This window comes from Watersipora subatra, chromosome 9 (genome assembly GCF_963576615.1).
Source record: "Watersipora subatra chromosome 9, tzWatSuba1.1, whole genome shotgun sequence".
NCBI lineage: Eukaryota > Metazoa > Bryozoa > Gymnolaemata > Cheilostomatida > Watersiporidae > Watersipora > Watersipora subatra.
The window spans coordinates 60862941-60878700 of NC_088716.1; the positions used below are offsets into that span (position 1 = coordinate 60862941).

Sequence of the window (15760 nt, forward strand, 5' to 3'; positions counted from 1 at the left end):
TATGATAGTGTTGTTGAAGTTGTAAAATTAATGGTATGTTCCATGATGCACCGCGAGCAAAATGGCAACCCACAGTGAAAGTTATCAATGAAGAGGTAAACATAGAACTACTAAAGTATAAATTTATTATCGCATTTCTTTTTAAAGGGGCTCTGTCTGTTATTTCTTTATTCGAAGTAATTTTTCTTATCTAGTTTAATAAAATTTGGCAATGATCGAAAGTTGGTTGTCATTTCGCAACGATTTATAACAAAAATGTTCTGACGATACTTTAGGGTGCTTGCCATTGATGCAGATAATGGTAAATGGAAAATAAGACTAGCAGTAGACGTTAGGCATTTGTAAAACGTTGTTTAGTTATTTTGAAATGTCTCAACACTACAGTAATGGTGTTTTAGTAAGCACAATCAACTCGTACTGTCCCAAAATTACTAAGCGATTGCTATTGATGGCTGGGAAGTCTGAAATGTTATCACTTTTACATTTAGTGTTAATAAGTGACGACTGTTTTAGGTGTGTACATAATATTTTGGTACACAGTGCTCATGTTTAAAAGTGTTTACAGATCCAGTAGTATTAAAGCTATTGTTTTTAGTTGTGGACTAGCTAACAGATACTAGCTAAATACTAGTTTACCTTACCATTTACTTTAGCTAGCATCATATGTATTATTACCTTTGCTGTGTTTGTGAGTTAAATTAAAATGGTCAAGTGGTTAAAGTGGTAAATATGCAGACAACTCTATGCTATGCACATTGCTTGAGGCTGCCTGACTTTTTCAACTGAATGCAAGAATATTATTAAACTGTGTATGACCCACTGTCTATCATTCTTAATTTTATATCTTAGAAAAATTTGCTGCGACAATTTAACACAGCTGTAGGTTAATATTTTCGACGTTACCTCATGTGGTTTCGGAAATAACACTTCGGTTTTTGATAATAATATGTAATAATTTTATTTGATAAAAAATTGAGTAGTATGCATTATTTAACACTTACTGAAAAATGATACATTCAGCTATTATCAACTTTACATGGTTTGTCAAAACTTTTAATGCAGTATTTGTGAATCACGATTGTAAACAGATGTTAATTTTTAAGCTGAAGCTCTTTATCATATCTATGTTTTTCATTTTTTTCATATATAGGATAACATATCGTTTCCTTTCAAATTTAAAAAACTATTGATACTACATTCTAGCTTTGGTAATATGTTTTCCTATAGCACAAACTGTTGGTTCATTGTTTGCAAGTAGTACTATAGCCGTTTATGCGATGCTATTGTATTATCAATTTGTGGCATTGGTTCAGGTATATTTGGCCGGAGATTTTCTAGTTTCAGAGTTCCTATATAAGATGCTAGTTGATCAGTCAACTAGTCAAACAGGACTCTATAATTTTGAAGTAATTTTGCCAACTTTGCATCTAATCATAAAGGTCTTGAATGTCTTTCTTTTTGTCTTTTAATTAAATAGCATCAACTAGTTGAGAAGTCACCAATTTTGTGCTACAGTTAAATACGATAAACTTGCAACAGTTTTGCATCTTCTTGTTCGTGCAAGCTTCAGTTATCAGTTTATTTAACAGAGAAATCTTCATCTGACAAGCTGTAGGGCTATTTTTGTCACAGCCTGATTTCAAGATGAAATGCTCTGTCTCCTGGAGCACTTTTGAGATAGCTCGATGTGTGCAAAAAGATAAACATTATGTTACCCTTTGAGATTCTAACAACTAGCTGTCATATACACTATCTCAGGGTTGAGTTGATGATACTTGGGTGTAAGGAGTAATGTTGGTTGTAAATGGTTCTTTCATCTGCATTTGCCTACTAAATTTTCACATCTTTCAGGGATTTTCACTATAGTCCCTCAGTTATTTTTGTCTGAAGCAATGCAGAGCAATTCGTACTTGATGATTTTAGAATTGCGATTTAATAGCCGTCAGGTGACATTCCTGTATTTGGCATGGCTTTGATGTTGATGTTATTTGTGGTATTTGTAGTTGTTGACACTGAGCATTTGTTATTATTACAAAGTCTCGCTGTTATTTTCGAACAATTACGCTTCAATGTCAACGCCACTTTTGTTTGGCAGTTTATTAAATTCTTGTGGTTGGGATTCTTGCGCTAATGCCTAGATGTTTGACCAGTGAAGTGCAATTTGGTTCTCCCTGACAATACTGGTCACGGGGCCATTGTGTGCTCGCTGAAGATGAGTTCATTTTATTCTGGTGTGAATTGTTCTCTCCGGTAATTGCTGTATTGACTGTTGGCTGAAACCAATTTGTGGAAAATCACTGTCATTCAGTTTATTCATAAACAAGGTCAGTCAGATGAGACTTATCTTCCTTAAGCAGCTTATGTTCATGTGTAAATCAAGCTACTTGATGTTTTTCATATTTTTTGCTTTCTCATGATGGTGGCTATGCAGGCAGTATTTTTCTCCGATGCAAACACGATGCAAAGCGAACGCTCATGTATTCAAGTCACGAGTATGAGAGCACCTGCAATACTTTCAACGCGCTGATGTGTATCGAAAAGCGACTATTGCTCACATCTCTTTGATAAATTTTGACATAGCTGAGTGTTTTTGAAATTTTTGAAATTATGTCGATGTTGGCCTACATGTACGATAAGCAAGTAAAATAGAAAGTTTCCATTTAAAATAACCTCAACTTGACAGATTCATTGGCTAATGTACAACCTATGCAGGTATATTTGAGAAGTTATGATGTTTTACATTATACAGTCTCATAAAAGATTAGCATTGAAATGATTTTTGGTTAAGTGTTGTTGCATAAACAATATTTTGTAGTATGGATTCAATCATCATCTTGATAGAACATCTCACTGTATAGCCAGGCCTTTACTGTGTGGAAATAGCTCAGGTAAATGGTATTGCTAACCATTTTTGTTTAAAAATGTGATCATATTTTGTATTATGACTTAGAAAGGTTGGTCATTACCAGAGACACGAGTCAGCGTGACCATTTTGATAGCTGCGCTATCAGCCTTGAGGCAGCTTTTCTGTTAGCCATGCTTTGGAATGCAATTTGCAGAATGCCTTGTGCAGTATCACAAGAATGTTAATGAGCTCAGATATTGTCCTGCGTTAATATGATAGAAATAGACTTATCCTAGGTAGTCGATGTTAGTAGCTGTCGGCTCACTCCTACGTCCTTTCCTCTGCTTTGAAAAAGTTGTTCTTTGTTCATGATACTATTATGGCCATTTTCCTTCATGCCCAAACAACATAGAATTATGTGAAGTTCACTGTAATTGCACTCGAAGTTTTGTTATTGGTATGCTGAGTACCTAGTGTGCGAAGTGTAGTGGAACTAGGCAGCTCAGTTGAAGGTCTTTCAATTGTTGCTGCCATGAATCATAAGCTATATTTCCCTCCCATTCTATTTCAACTGTCTATGGTATGTTGTACCTGGTCTGTCTTTTCTTTATGTTTGTTTGATCGCATTCCACTGGAATCCAATCAATTATGTCACACAAAGGCGAGCCATTGAGACTCATTTCCATTGTCTAAAAGTGCTTAATTATTTCAAAGAAACTGCTATTGGAAACGAGGTATTATAATTGCGTATACAACCTTCTGGTATGCATTTGGCGTTTAGCGCTTTTTTGGTTTGTTGGCAAGGATTGCATATGAAACCGGCTGCAGGAATAAGAGTTTTTCAAGTGAAGCTGTAACCAACTAAGTCTATAGCTAATGATTGCGCGTAAAGTGGTGTTGTATGTACACTAATTCACACAGCCTAGCAATGCCAAGAGCCTGGTTCACATAGATTTCACATCATATTTGAGAGTACGCTGCGCTCTGTAGCCATTTTGTCGCGGTGTAGGGTTTGATCAGTCGTAATTCGAAAACCCTTGCTCATTACAGCTTTTTTTAGTAGTTTTCAAGCGCTGTTTGTCTTGACTGTTTGTCACAGAAGGTAGCACGATCTACTTGTGTGATGCTTGACAAGTTGTTTATTTGAAACCTAGAGCATTTTGGATCACGAAATGATGCACAGATCTTTGGTTTCGCGAGATGTTCATGCTTTGACACGCGACGCTTCTATGCTTTATGACTGCAGGTTTCATGTGAACCAATGACGCAAGACCTTTGTTAGCTCTTCTAGTTAGCATATGCTATGTTGCGAATCAAATGTAAACCACGCATTAGCCAAGGTTTGCTAAAAAACTCTTGATGTTTGTGCAGTGCTTAACTGTCTTGTTTCTGTATTTTTTAAGTTTTTTGTCAAGTTGAGCCCATACTCTGGCATGTGTTATCTTTGTCACATAAAGAACTGAGGTTTGTACGCAAAGGAAGTCTTTGTGCTTAATCTATTTAGTTCGCATACAAACCTGAAGATTTTGCTACAACGCTGAATTACATATTGCCAGGAACATGATAAAGAATGTGTTACGCTGCACAATTATAGCATACACAGTTCTCCCATTTAGAGCATCTAAGTAATGCGGTATCGTAGTATTAGCAGGGCTAACTTTCATAGAAACCAAAAAGGTAAAGTTAAGTATTTCAGCTGACAAAATATTTATATGAAAAAAAGCTCAACTCAGAAGTTCTCATCCGTAAATAATCACGTTAAACCTTCACAAAGTTGCTTCTGTACTAGGTACAGTTCACCCTTATCATATGATTTTAATCCGTTCCTCCTGTTGGCATCGGCTAGCGAAAATGTCGTATAGAAGGGTATAGAAACCTATAGCAATTATCTAATGCGAACATCCCCTGGTAAGAAAACATCAGAATTTCATGGACGTGCTGTGCATATTAACAAAATTTTGGTAACAAAATAATAGGTTAATCTTAGTAACTATAGTTACTTACAGTAACTTTGGTGTAGGTATGATCTGCAATAAAATGTAACTTTACAATGCACTATGTGCAGTAGCAGCAGTACCAACCATAGGGAGTTTTTACCCTCGAGACAGACGCGTAACATAACGTTGAATTTAACTTAAATGAATTGAGCTTACTAAAGACATACTTGAAAGCTAAATTTTAGCATTAATTTTGCCAAACTAAACTTCAACTTTGTCATAGATCAAAAAAATTTATCATTCATCTTTTGCCGGTTTCATTTTCACTATAACAAATATCGCTGAACTCAGAGAGAGTGAGCATCGTATCTCTTTCAAGCATTCTGAGAGGCATTTCGGTGAACAGCATATCGACATCTTCATTATTTTGACATATTCAGCATACGCCATACCATCTGCCAAATTTTAAATTCGAGATCAATTTTTATTGACACCATGTAACCAAAAAAAGTTGCATGATGGAAACAAAAAACATCGTGTGTGACATTGCGAGGCAAAAAAATCGTATAACAGGGACATCATAACCCGAGAGCGCACTGTACAAGTTATTTGGACATGACTGGTTAGTCATAGCAGGTTTTTACTACCATGCCATGCAGATATATAATTAATAGAAAATCTATAAATCTCAAGGTTTGTCTGTCTGCCCTTCGTCTGTCCAGTTATTCCGATAAAGTTGTAGCCACGAAAAGTCACCTGCTTGCCGGATTTGAACTCGTGACATACAAACGGCAAGTTTTACTATTTAGCACGCATAACCACTAGGCTAAGTCGTTGTTAGCATTGTGAGCTCTCTATCTATCTTTGTTGTGATTGTGCGCGCTAAACATGTAGCCTCCTCGTTATTATTCATTAATATTATCTTTTGAGCTTTTTTTTTAGAAATTTTTAAAAAAAATTACTCATTACTCAATTACTCAAATTACTCATTAACCATTACTCATTACGTATTTTTTTAATTTGTAATTTTCAAATATACAGTTTTAGTTTTAAATGTGCTGTTACACTCCTAGTTCCTGTTTTCCTAAGGTTCGATCGCTAAAGGCCTGTGCACACTACCGCTCAAATCGACGATTAGCTGTGCGATGGACCCTAATGAAGGGCTGTTATGATGTCATTTTGCCATGAGTGGCCAACATAGTTGTTGCTAGCGATGATGCGATAGACTTTCAAAATATTGAACTTTGACACCGATAGTAACTATTAGCGTCTTTATTGGCTGTTTGGTGATCGCATCGGATCCAATTTCAACAGTTATGAAGATAGATGTCAATTTATATTTGCAAGTATGGGGAAGAACTGCGCTGATGAATTACGTAATCACATACTTAAAATATAACAAAAAGAACCGCCATATCAGTAATGCAATTTCATAATTTTGAATTGGTTGTTGGTTAGCGATCACCTACAGCTAAGCGCTCATAGTGTGTACACCTTATCATTTGTGATGATGTCAAAACAGCTCATCGTCGCTTTCTATTGCACAGCTAAACTTTCCATTGCACAGCTAAACGTTGATTTAATTGATAGCCTTAAATCTGTAAAGGCTAAATACTTTTCACGTGGACAATTTTATTATCTTGAGTAGGAATTGCATCTACATTCTCTGTCTGTTTGGTCAAAAAAAGGTATCAGACAGAGTATCAGACAAAGGTAGTCCGATATCCTATTCTTATGTTTGTATCAGTATCAAGAGGCACCAGTATCGTCATATGCAAAGCTTTGAAGGATAGCTTCTGCTACAATGATAACCTTTTTTATACACACACTTCTATGCACTCACTGTTATTATTAATTCAACATATTAATGATTTTTATTTTGTTTTTTCAGTTCGTAATAATTGTATCATTACCAAATCATTTTTCATTGTAATCGTAGCAAAACCGACTTTATGTAACCATTACGCGCTAATTATTTCACATTTAAAAACCTTTACATTTGTTTTATTTTTTCTCTTTTCATTATGTGAAGTTTGAAACATAAAATAGTAACTGCTGTTATATGTTTACATAAAAATAAACTTTTTGTGCAAATATTTTTTTATCACTCGGGCAACGCCTCGGGCAACGCATTCAGTTAGTTATATCATAAAGACAACATAGGTAGTTCCGGTGCAGCTAGTAAATGTACTAAAATTTCTTATTATCGTTTCTGGCCTCCTAAAAGAATTGATTCAAAATACAAGGTAGTAGCAATTTCAAAAATGCGGCTATCTTGACATCTTTTAAAAACTTGTTGACAGCCTGTTTTTGCACATACGTGTACTTTGGATTGGATGGTGCGTTGAACGACACCACAGCGATTACTAATCATTCATCTATAGAGTTTAGTGTGAACATGAAAGTAATGCTGTATTTCTTCGTCTATTTTTTGAGCCAAAGATTATATTAATGATGTAGATAATTCTTGATATCTTCATTAAGCCATTTTTACCCGTATCAAATTATACAATGATGTAGCTGCAACATTGAATTTATTGACAGCTGGACAAATTTTTTACACAGTACAATGACTTATGCCGTGGCCTTCAGACGATTTAAGCCACTTCTTATTGGCCAATCTATGTTTAATGTGGCGTGTTTTTAGTTGTAGAAGTGTGTAAATATCTACAGTAAATATCTACAGTAAATATCTACAGTACGCATTGGCTCTACATTTGATCAATGTGTACATGTAAAATCAGGCCTTACACTCATATAATAAAGTTTGAGAACAATAAAAGTTGAAAGCACGGCTTTCAGTGGGTTAAGACCTACCATGCTGAACGTATTTCATTTATTCTCATCTTTCCATGCAGATGTTTTAATATTTTATTGCAGTTGACCTGAGAAAGACATTTCAAAAACTTTTGGTAGCACCTTAAGACTATCTGGAAATCATGTTATTATTATTCATAGGACTATCGAGAAAATATTTGGTGGAAAGGATAGGTGAATAGTTGAACATGCCTACTTACTATAACTTAATCTATGAATTTACCCATAGACAATGTAAAATTTGAACAGACATTTGTTTCAAGATCTACATGAATAAAGCCCAGTTTGTCATCTGTGTCTGCTAGCCTGCGTATACGTTATGCGTTTTCACATTTTTTGGCAGATTTCATCTAAGTTTCACACGCATATTTTTCCGAGTTTTCCTGCCAGATCACTGAAATATCTAGTTTCAAACTCCGTGCGGTTCCTGAAAGTCAGAATCTTAAACTCCCTCCTGTAGGCTGTCAGGATCTTCAACTCCCTCCTGTAGGCCGTCAGGATCTTAAACTCCCTCCTGTAGGCTGTCAGAATCTTAAACTCCCTCCTGTAGGCTGTCAGAATCTTAAACTCCCTCCTGTAGCCTGTCAGAATCTTAAACTCCCTCCTGTAGGCTGTCAGAATCTTAAACTCCCTCCTGTAGGCTGTCAGAATCTTAAACTCCCTCCTGTAGGCTGTCAGAATCTTAAACTCCCTCCTGTAGGCTGTCAGAATCTTAAACTCCCTCCTGTAGGCCATCAGGATCTTAAACTCCCTCCTGTAGGCTGTCAGAATCTTAAACTCCCTCCTGTAGGCTGTCAGAATCTTAAACTCCCTCCTGTAGGCTGTCAGAATCTTAAACTCCCTCCTGTAGGCTGTCAGAATCTTAAACTCCCTCCTGTAGGCTGTCAGAATCTTAAACTCCCTCCTGTAGGCTGTCAGAATCTTAAACTCCCTCCTGTAGGCTGTCAGAATCTTAAACTCCCTCCTGTAGGCTGTCAGAATCTTAAACTCCCTCCTGTAGGCTGTCAGACTGAAAGTCAGGATCTTAAACTCCCTCCTGTAGGCCATCAGGATCTTAAACTCCCTCCTGTAGGCCATCAGGGTCTTAAACTCCCTCCTGTAGGCCGTCAGATTGAAAATAAAAAGAATCCCGGGGATCGCTGGGCCTACTGCTAGTTTTGAATAGTTTTCAAAACATGACATCATAAGTTATTTCACACATCGCAGTATCTTATGTTCGTCATTCTTTAACATAAACGAAGGTGAAGATGCAAATTTTAAACATAGATCATAAACCTCTTTTTTTAGTATTACCTTATACTAAAAAAAGCTTTTTCGAGTTTTTTTCAGCTCGACCTTTTGACTTTTGAGAATTTAGGTTTTTACATTATGTTGTTCATGTAATTTTATATATAGCAAATTTGTTTTAATGCTATATGTAATTAGCTAGAGTGTTTGTTATTTAGATTTTGCCTGGTGGAAAGAATTAAACAAAAAATTATGCATTTTTGTAAGAATATTTGCTGTATCAGAGAATGATATCCACTTACTAAACAAATATCAAAAAGGTTTTTTTTGCAAATTGGAAGTTGACTATCTCATTTACTTGCAACAATAGGAATACTGTACGTGTTAAAATCAGCATTTACCTTTGAATGTTACTCTGTTAATTTTTACAACACTGCACAGACGTTTACGATTGCATCTTAACCTATTGATGTCCATGTTTAACTGATTTGTTATTTTTCTTCATAAAATTGATTTATTTAGAAATTTGTTCTTTTAGTCTGTGAAATTGAGTGCCGTGAAACTTGGTAAAGGTTTGCCCTAACACATGAAATAAAGTAGTTAAATCCGCAATATAGCTAGTTGGTTCTTGTTGAGAGATTTATGGCTACCACTAAAGAGAGCGCTTGCTGATTATTGGCCCCTGTCTACCAACCATTGCTTAGACAGAAGCCTATCAAATCATTTAAGAACTTACCTACAAGATATAATTGGCAGAAGTATTGTGCATGTGGTTAAAATGCTTTTGTTTTGACCAAGATTGATGTTCACCTGAGTTGCTCATGAATTGCAGCATTATTGTACATTTTCTGTACATGTAACTCTATCATTCACGTGAACATGATTTGCTTGTCATAATTCAGTTGCCCTAGCTGCACGCACAGCTTTCACATCACATTGTTGTTATAATAAAGTATGCTTTCTATGCCGACCAGTTAGCTTCTATGAAATGTTACTCTCCACCCGGCCCTGGTTGTTGAGTATGTGTGTGAGAGAAGTGACACATACTGGAAATGGAAGCATGACAAACATCTGCTGGTGCCCGACTGCCACAGCTCTCCCTGTTTAACAGGTTTAATGCACTAGCAGACCAATATGTGGTAGAGTTGGAGTTATTGACCACTTATTTTGCATGACAAGTAGACACTACTGGTAGCTCACCAGCACTTTCCACGTATCTCTCAATATCCTGTACTCAAATATAGTTTCTCCGTAGATTTACATTGTCCTCTGTTTTTTTTTCAGTAAAGAGGGAGAATGAGGGTATAGCCATGGCAGAGCAGTCCAACTCACAGGTTGGTGTCACTCGGAGCCTAATCAGTCTGTTTGACTGATTGTATTACATTTAGATCAATCTCTATTGATTAGATTATTTACGAAGCTTTTGTGAAACTATTCAATTTCCTTGGTGTAGTTTTTATTTTTCGAAATGGCTTACAATTTTCATTCGTAGATTTGAAAAAATAAAATTGTTGGCAGAATGGAAAGATATGCACTTCGTGTACACCGATACCTCTTTATGGTGGTGCAAATTTTAAGTAAATTCGACTCTAGCTTACCAACTACAATACATTTTAGACTCTCTTAGATGGCTAAATTACGTGATCTTCAAATAATGCAGCTTTTCACACAAAACTTATCAGAATAATACATTGCCTCGGGTATGGTTACTCAAAATAGAAAATAGAGTGACAGAAAATTGGGTATAACTTTATTTGAAGCTCTATGTTATTCAAAGGCACTATTGTATGGGACTGCATTGATTCCTAGTTAATACAATTTGATTAAAGCCTTGCCCTTGCTGTGGTTTCAGACTAGCCCATGTTCTGGGCATAAGAAGGCTACACCGTTTTCTGCTCTGGTTTCTATGCCATGAATGGCCTCAAAATATCTTAGTACTTTTCGTTTGCCTTTCAAGTTTTGTAAGCAGTTATAGCTGAGCTGTAGTTTGCTGGCAGTCTGGTAGCAGAATCGTCAATGAAGATTATCATCAGCATCTGGTAGCAGAATCATGCTTGAAAAATGAGACGTTCTCTCATATAGATGCCTTAAAACAAATCTTACTTTATGGCTAGTGTATTCCTGATACCAAAATACCTATCTCGGAGAAATGGTGGCTTAAAGCACAAGTCACAATCATATGTGATGCTATTGAAGTTCGCTTGTACAGTATATCAGTGTGCAAATAATTAAATTGCTAAAAAAGTTCAATCAAAATTGTTGGCTCTCTACTCATTCAACGACATATGGAAGTATGTTGTTGTGGAGGAAACATCCTGCAAAGAATGTGTATGCCTCCATAATTAATGAATGACAATTTTTGATACTTAAAAAATTGGCTTCACGCCGAGCTTCCGAGACACAACCTGTGCGACTCCTACTGAGAAATGGACGGCTTACATCACCAACTGCATCTGTAATCTCGATTTCACAAAGTATAACATATAAGATCAGATGATTTTTTCCGTAATTCGTAACACACCACAATTATATTTGTCAATCTTGTCGCTAAGGTGTATCTTAGTTAAGTTTTAATCCTTAGATATTTACCGATGACAGAAAAGAGTAATAAAGAAAAATACACAAATATTAATTACAATCTAAAAGTGAAGCTTATATTTTATTGCCTGGAGTATAAGCTTCGAATCTCTGTCTGCTTATGAAGGTTATCTCACAATCGTGAGCGCAGAACTCCACTGTGATGCACTTCCAGTAAGCTTCATGCTACAGAGAGCCTAAAAGGTCGCAAAAACTTTTGCGCGGGTATTTTAGAACTTTCCACGTGTGTGAAAAACATTTCTTCATTTAGTCTCATCACGCACCATTTTGAGATTCTGGAATACAATTTTAACATTCGCATCATTTGACTAGATACAGAAATGTGTTAGCTTTGTTTATTTTACATACAGAGTATACAGCCTCTATTCTGCAGTGGTTTCTTACATACAGAGTATAGAGCCTCTATTCTGCAGTGGTTTCTCACATACAGAGTATACAGCCTCTATTCTGCAGTGGTTTCTCACATACAGAGTATACAGCCTCTATTCTGCAGTGGTTTCTCACATACAGAGTATACAGCCTCTATTCTGCAGTGGTTTCTCGCATACAGAGTATAGAGCCTCTATTCTGCAGTGGTTTCTTACATACAAAGTATAGAGCCTCTATTCTGCAGTGGTTTCTCACATACAGAGTATAGAGCCTCTATTCTATTTTTCACAACCCATTTCAAAAGTTTTAATTCATTTAAATGTTGCATAACTAGACAGGAATTTCTTGGACACCGGATCCTGCTAAAAGCTGGGTGTCTATAACCTTTACAGATCATCAAGTTATCAATATTTTACATCATTTAACATGCTTGATCAGAGTTCTGTTATTCATCTTGTGTTCAGTCTGACTCTTTGCTCTCTCGATGCCAGGGGTACTCTTCTAGCCTCTCCACTGTGTCTTCCAATCTTTCTGACTCGGCAGCCAACCTACAAGCAAACCTTTCAACTCAGGGTCGACGACCAATCATAATACGAGATGCTCAGCAGAGGGCGATGCTACACAATATCCGAGACAGTCTGGCACACCTTCAAAAAGCCTCCTTACCCTCCCCTGGCAGCGATACCTCTGGTAAGCTAACTAGATTCATTCTGAATAATGCATGCTATGCATATAATTTCTGTTAGTGGAAATTTTCATGCTGTTGCAAGGACCTACAACACAGACCATTAGTAACCTGATTCTAGAGCTATTCTTACGCTGGCGTGATTCTACTTGATGGCCATGACCTCCTCAAACAGTCTCCGCTCTCAGCTGCCGCCATTGAATAACCTTTTAAATAACTTTGCTTAGTTTGTACTGGAGAGTAATGAAAGTTATTTGGAATGTTCATCAGGCTTTGCATTCCATTTGTCATTTACCTAGGCAACCGTGGCAAAACAATGATCTCATCAACATGGATCGTAGTTGTTTCCAGTTAGGGACCTGCACTAACAGTCAACAGCCTCTGTGGTTTTTTTCAAAGTTGCTTGTTGCTTCAGGCGTGCAAGTTCTGCTTACTGAATTGAATGTAGTAGCTATACCATTGGCATTCCTTGCATGAGAATGGCAACACAGTTGAAGCTCTCTTTAGGAATGATGATAATTACATGAGCATAGTTTGATAAGTAATAGGTGTAATAAGTTGGGTTCTTCTGAAATCATTACCTGTTCACAACTGAAGTGGACTATAAAAACAACTTGAACTCTTGAGAGAAATGCAAAATAAAACCCTTCAACTTTGCAACGTTGATATCAGACGATTATGGTTTCTTATGCTAAAATGAAACTTTTGGAAGTAAAGTGAATTTTGAGCAAACTCTGGATACTGCAGGTGCTAGCGGAACTTCCACACCAAACAAGGAAAGCTTATCTGGAAAGGATGGAACTTCGAAGAGAAATGTAAACTATACCTCGACGGCTTTGGCAGAAATTAGGAAAAGTTTGCAAACATTTAAAAAAGATGAACATTCCAAAGATACAGATCTGGAGTTAGAGGTGCCTATAAAATCTGAGCAGGCTTTGAAGCGTTTTACCGATTTAAAATTTAAAATAGAACTTTAAATTGCTGCTGACTGATACCATGTACAGTTGCTCTCGATTTTAAAATCTATTTGTCCCCAACTAGTCTAGCTGAGAGACCTCGCTGCAGGCTTGATTGTTAATAGTTTCGGCTTGGTATGTTCCTTTTCCACATGATCACTCAAGACTGTGATTGCGTCTAACGCATCCACAACTTTGATGTACTCATGAATCTGTATCAGAAATACATTAGATGCCTCTATAATGTATACCTCCTAAAACGTAAATACCAGATAGCGTAAAAAATTTATATGAAGCTATTGCTTCATACAATCTAAAATATTCCATAAAACGTAAAGTGTCAAGTGGGGCGAGTTCTCAAATTCGATTTTGAATGGTAACATATCTCACCACACTTGCGAGAGAAAAAACGGCGGGTGTATAGCGTTATATCTATTGTATATACAACTTCCATGATATACTAGTTCGTCGTAACGGATCATCAGCTGTGTTGACAAAACAGAGGATAGGTAGCTGCGCAATGGTTCATGAATACTCAGAGGCCATCGATTGGTGCAGGTGTTACAGCTTCGGTCTATCAATCAGAATGTCTCGAGCTGGAACATTGTCGAAAGTTGTCTTTTATCCTAACCTTGACCCTGAATACAGATAGATGGCGAGCAGGTAGTACAGCTCTTTTTATAGTAAAACATTTTTTGTTTTGCTTTGTAGACTTGTAAAATATTTGTTATTAGTTTTACCTTACAGAATAGACTGCTGTCTAAAAAAATAAACAAATCGTTGTAAATGAATGTCGAAGATGTGCGTTCCCATCAACATATTGTGAAATTATCGCAGTTTAGGTTTATTAAACCAGGGAAATTGATCGGAAAAAGGAGAGGAGTTGTCGATGCAAACCAATAATACTGCGGTTATGGTACAGCCTACAAATTAAAAAGGTCGAGTTTTTCCTTATTGTTTGGCCAAAGGGGTGAGTTTGGAAAGATCTTGAAAAGGATTAGGCAATTTACATGTATTTTACTGTTCCTATAACGTAAAATCCCTATAACGTAAACGTTCCTGGAACGGATTATTTACGTTGTAGGAGCGCCTACTGTAATTCCAATCCCGTGTAAGGATTTAGCTTGCCCTAGTTAATGATCATGGATAGATATAGATATATATAGATAGATACGTATAGATTGGCATGCGGGTCTTCCATATAATACTAGTCCTATGGGAATGAGATAACAACGAATGAATGATTCTGCACAGAGGTTTACCTAAAGAATGTTTGGCTCTGTTGCACCCAGGTGTCACCAACTAGGTTGATTGTAAGGTTAACTTCCTCTAGACCAGCCTAGTAACTAACCGAGAACTAAGCTGTGCCGTCACTGATGAATAGCCTAGGTAACAGTGCCTTAAAGACATTAGGCATGTTTTAGGCAACAGCAAAGGTTAATGTCAAAGAGCTGATTCAACAAATTTGTCCAGCTGAGAACCGCAATGGGCTACAATCAAAATTTGGAGGTATGTTATTATTGATTTGTTATGTGAAATTGACTGCCCTACAGACCCTCCTCTCAAACAGACTTTGTAAAGCTCTAAGCTTTCCCAGCTATTAGCAGCACAGAGTGGAAGCAAACCCTCCATGTTTCCAGTTATAGCTGAGTGTCTGCTTTCTGATGATCTCTCATTAATATAATTTATTAGGTGTAGATTGTTTTGTCCCTTTAGTTTGTAATGAAGTGATTCCTTACTAAAGCCTGTTCCCATATACGTCGTCGCAAAGCACCGGCGACAGCACCGCAGGCTATTAGCGATGAAATGGAAACCGAGGACCGCCGGTACTTGCCGGCGGCATCGCAATAGTTTAGCGCTGTTCAAATTTCACAAAAGACCGCAGGCAAAATCTTCCAGAAATGCACTGTACGGGTGAAGGTCACCATTATAGAAACGGCATGGCTAGCGAACATTTTATTCGATTACGTGATTATGCTTAGCGATGCAGCTTATATGTGAACATATCCCGCCGAGCCTAAACGCTGCAAACGTTTTGCTGCGCAAGTTATCGCCGGAGTATCGCAATCGATATGGGAACCAGGCTTAAGTCTTGCTATTGGGTCTTCGGAATTGGCTTCTAGTCATTAATGATCAGTTTAAACCATCGATAGACCTTCTGTAGGAAACACGCAGTTGCAACAGTTTGTTGACAGTGGAAATCACTGTTATTCTGAGAACAAAACTGTGACTAACTTATCTGCAGTTGTAGAGCTAGCTGAAAATAATCCCTGGCTTTAGAAATATTCATACACTTTTATGGTTGCAGAGTGAATTTTTGTGGCGA

The 15760-nt window shown here is 36.9% G+C and overlaps 1 protein-coding gene across 5 annotated transcripts in view; it reads left to right on the forward strand.

Annotated features, from left to right (window-relative positions):
• Positions 1-47: 47 nt before the first annotated feature.
• LOC137404544 (serine/threonine-protein kinase LATS1-like) overlaps positions 48-15760 on the forward strand; it is a 58991-nt gene continuing 43278 nt past the window's right edge. For 4 of the 5 annotated variants that reach the window (XM_068090766.1, XM_068090768.1, XM_068090769.1 and 1 more), the window contains exons 1-6: positions 68-95; positions 2816-2888; positions 10111-10160; positions 12285-12483; positions 13226-13389; positions 14859-14943. In XM_068090766.1, coding sequence (XP_067946867.1) covers positions 10137-10160; positions 12285-12483; positions 13226-13389; positions 14859-14943 — 472 coding nt within the window. In that variant the 5' untranslated portion in view covers positions 68-95; positions 2816-2888; positions 10111-10136. Of the gene's footprint in view, positions 96-2815; positions 2889-10110; positions 10161-12284; positions 12484-13225; positions 13390-14858; positions 14944-15760 lie in introns of all 5 variants that reach the window. The other variant, XM_068090767.1, reaches the window with a different exon arrangement.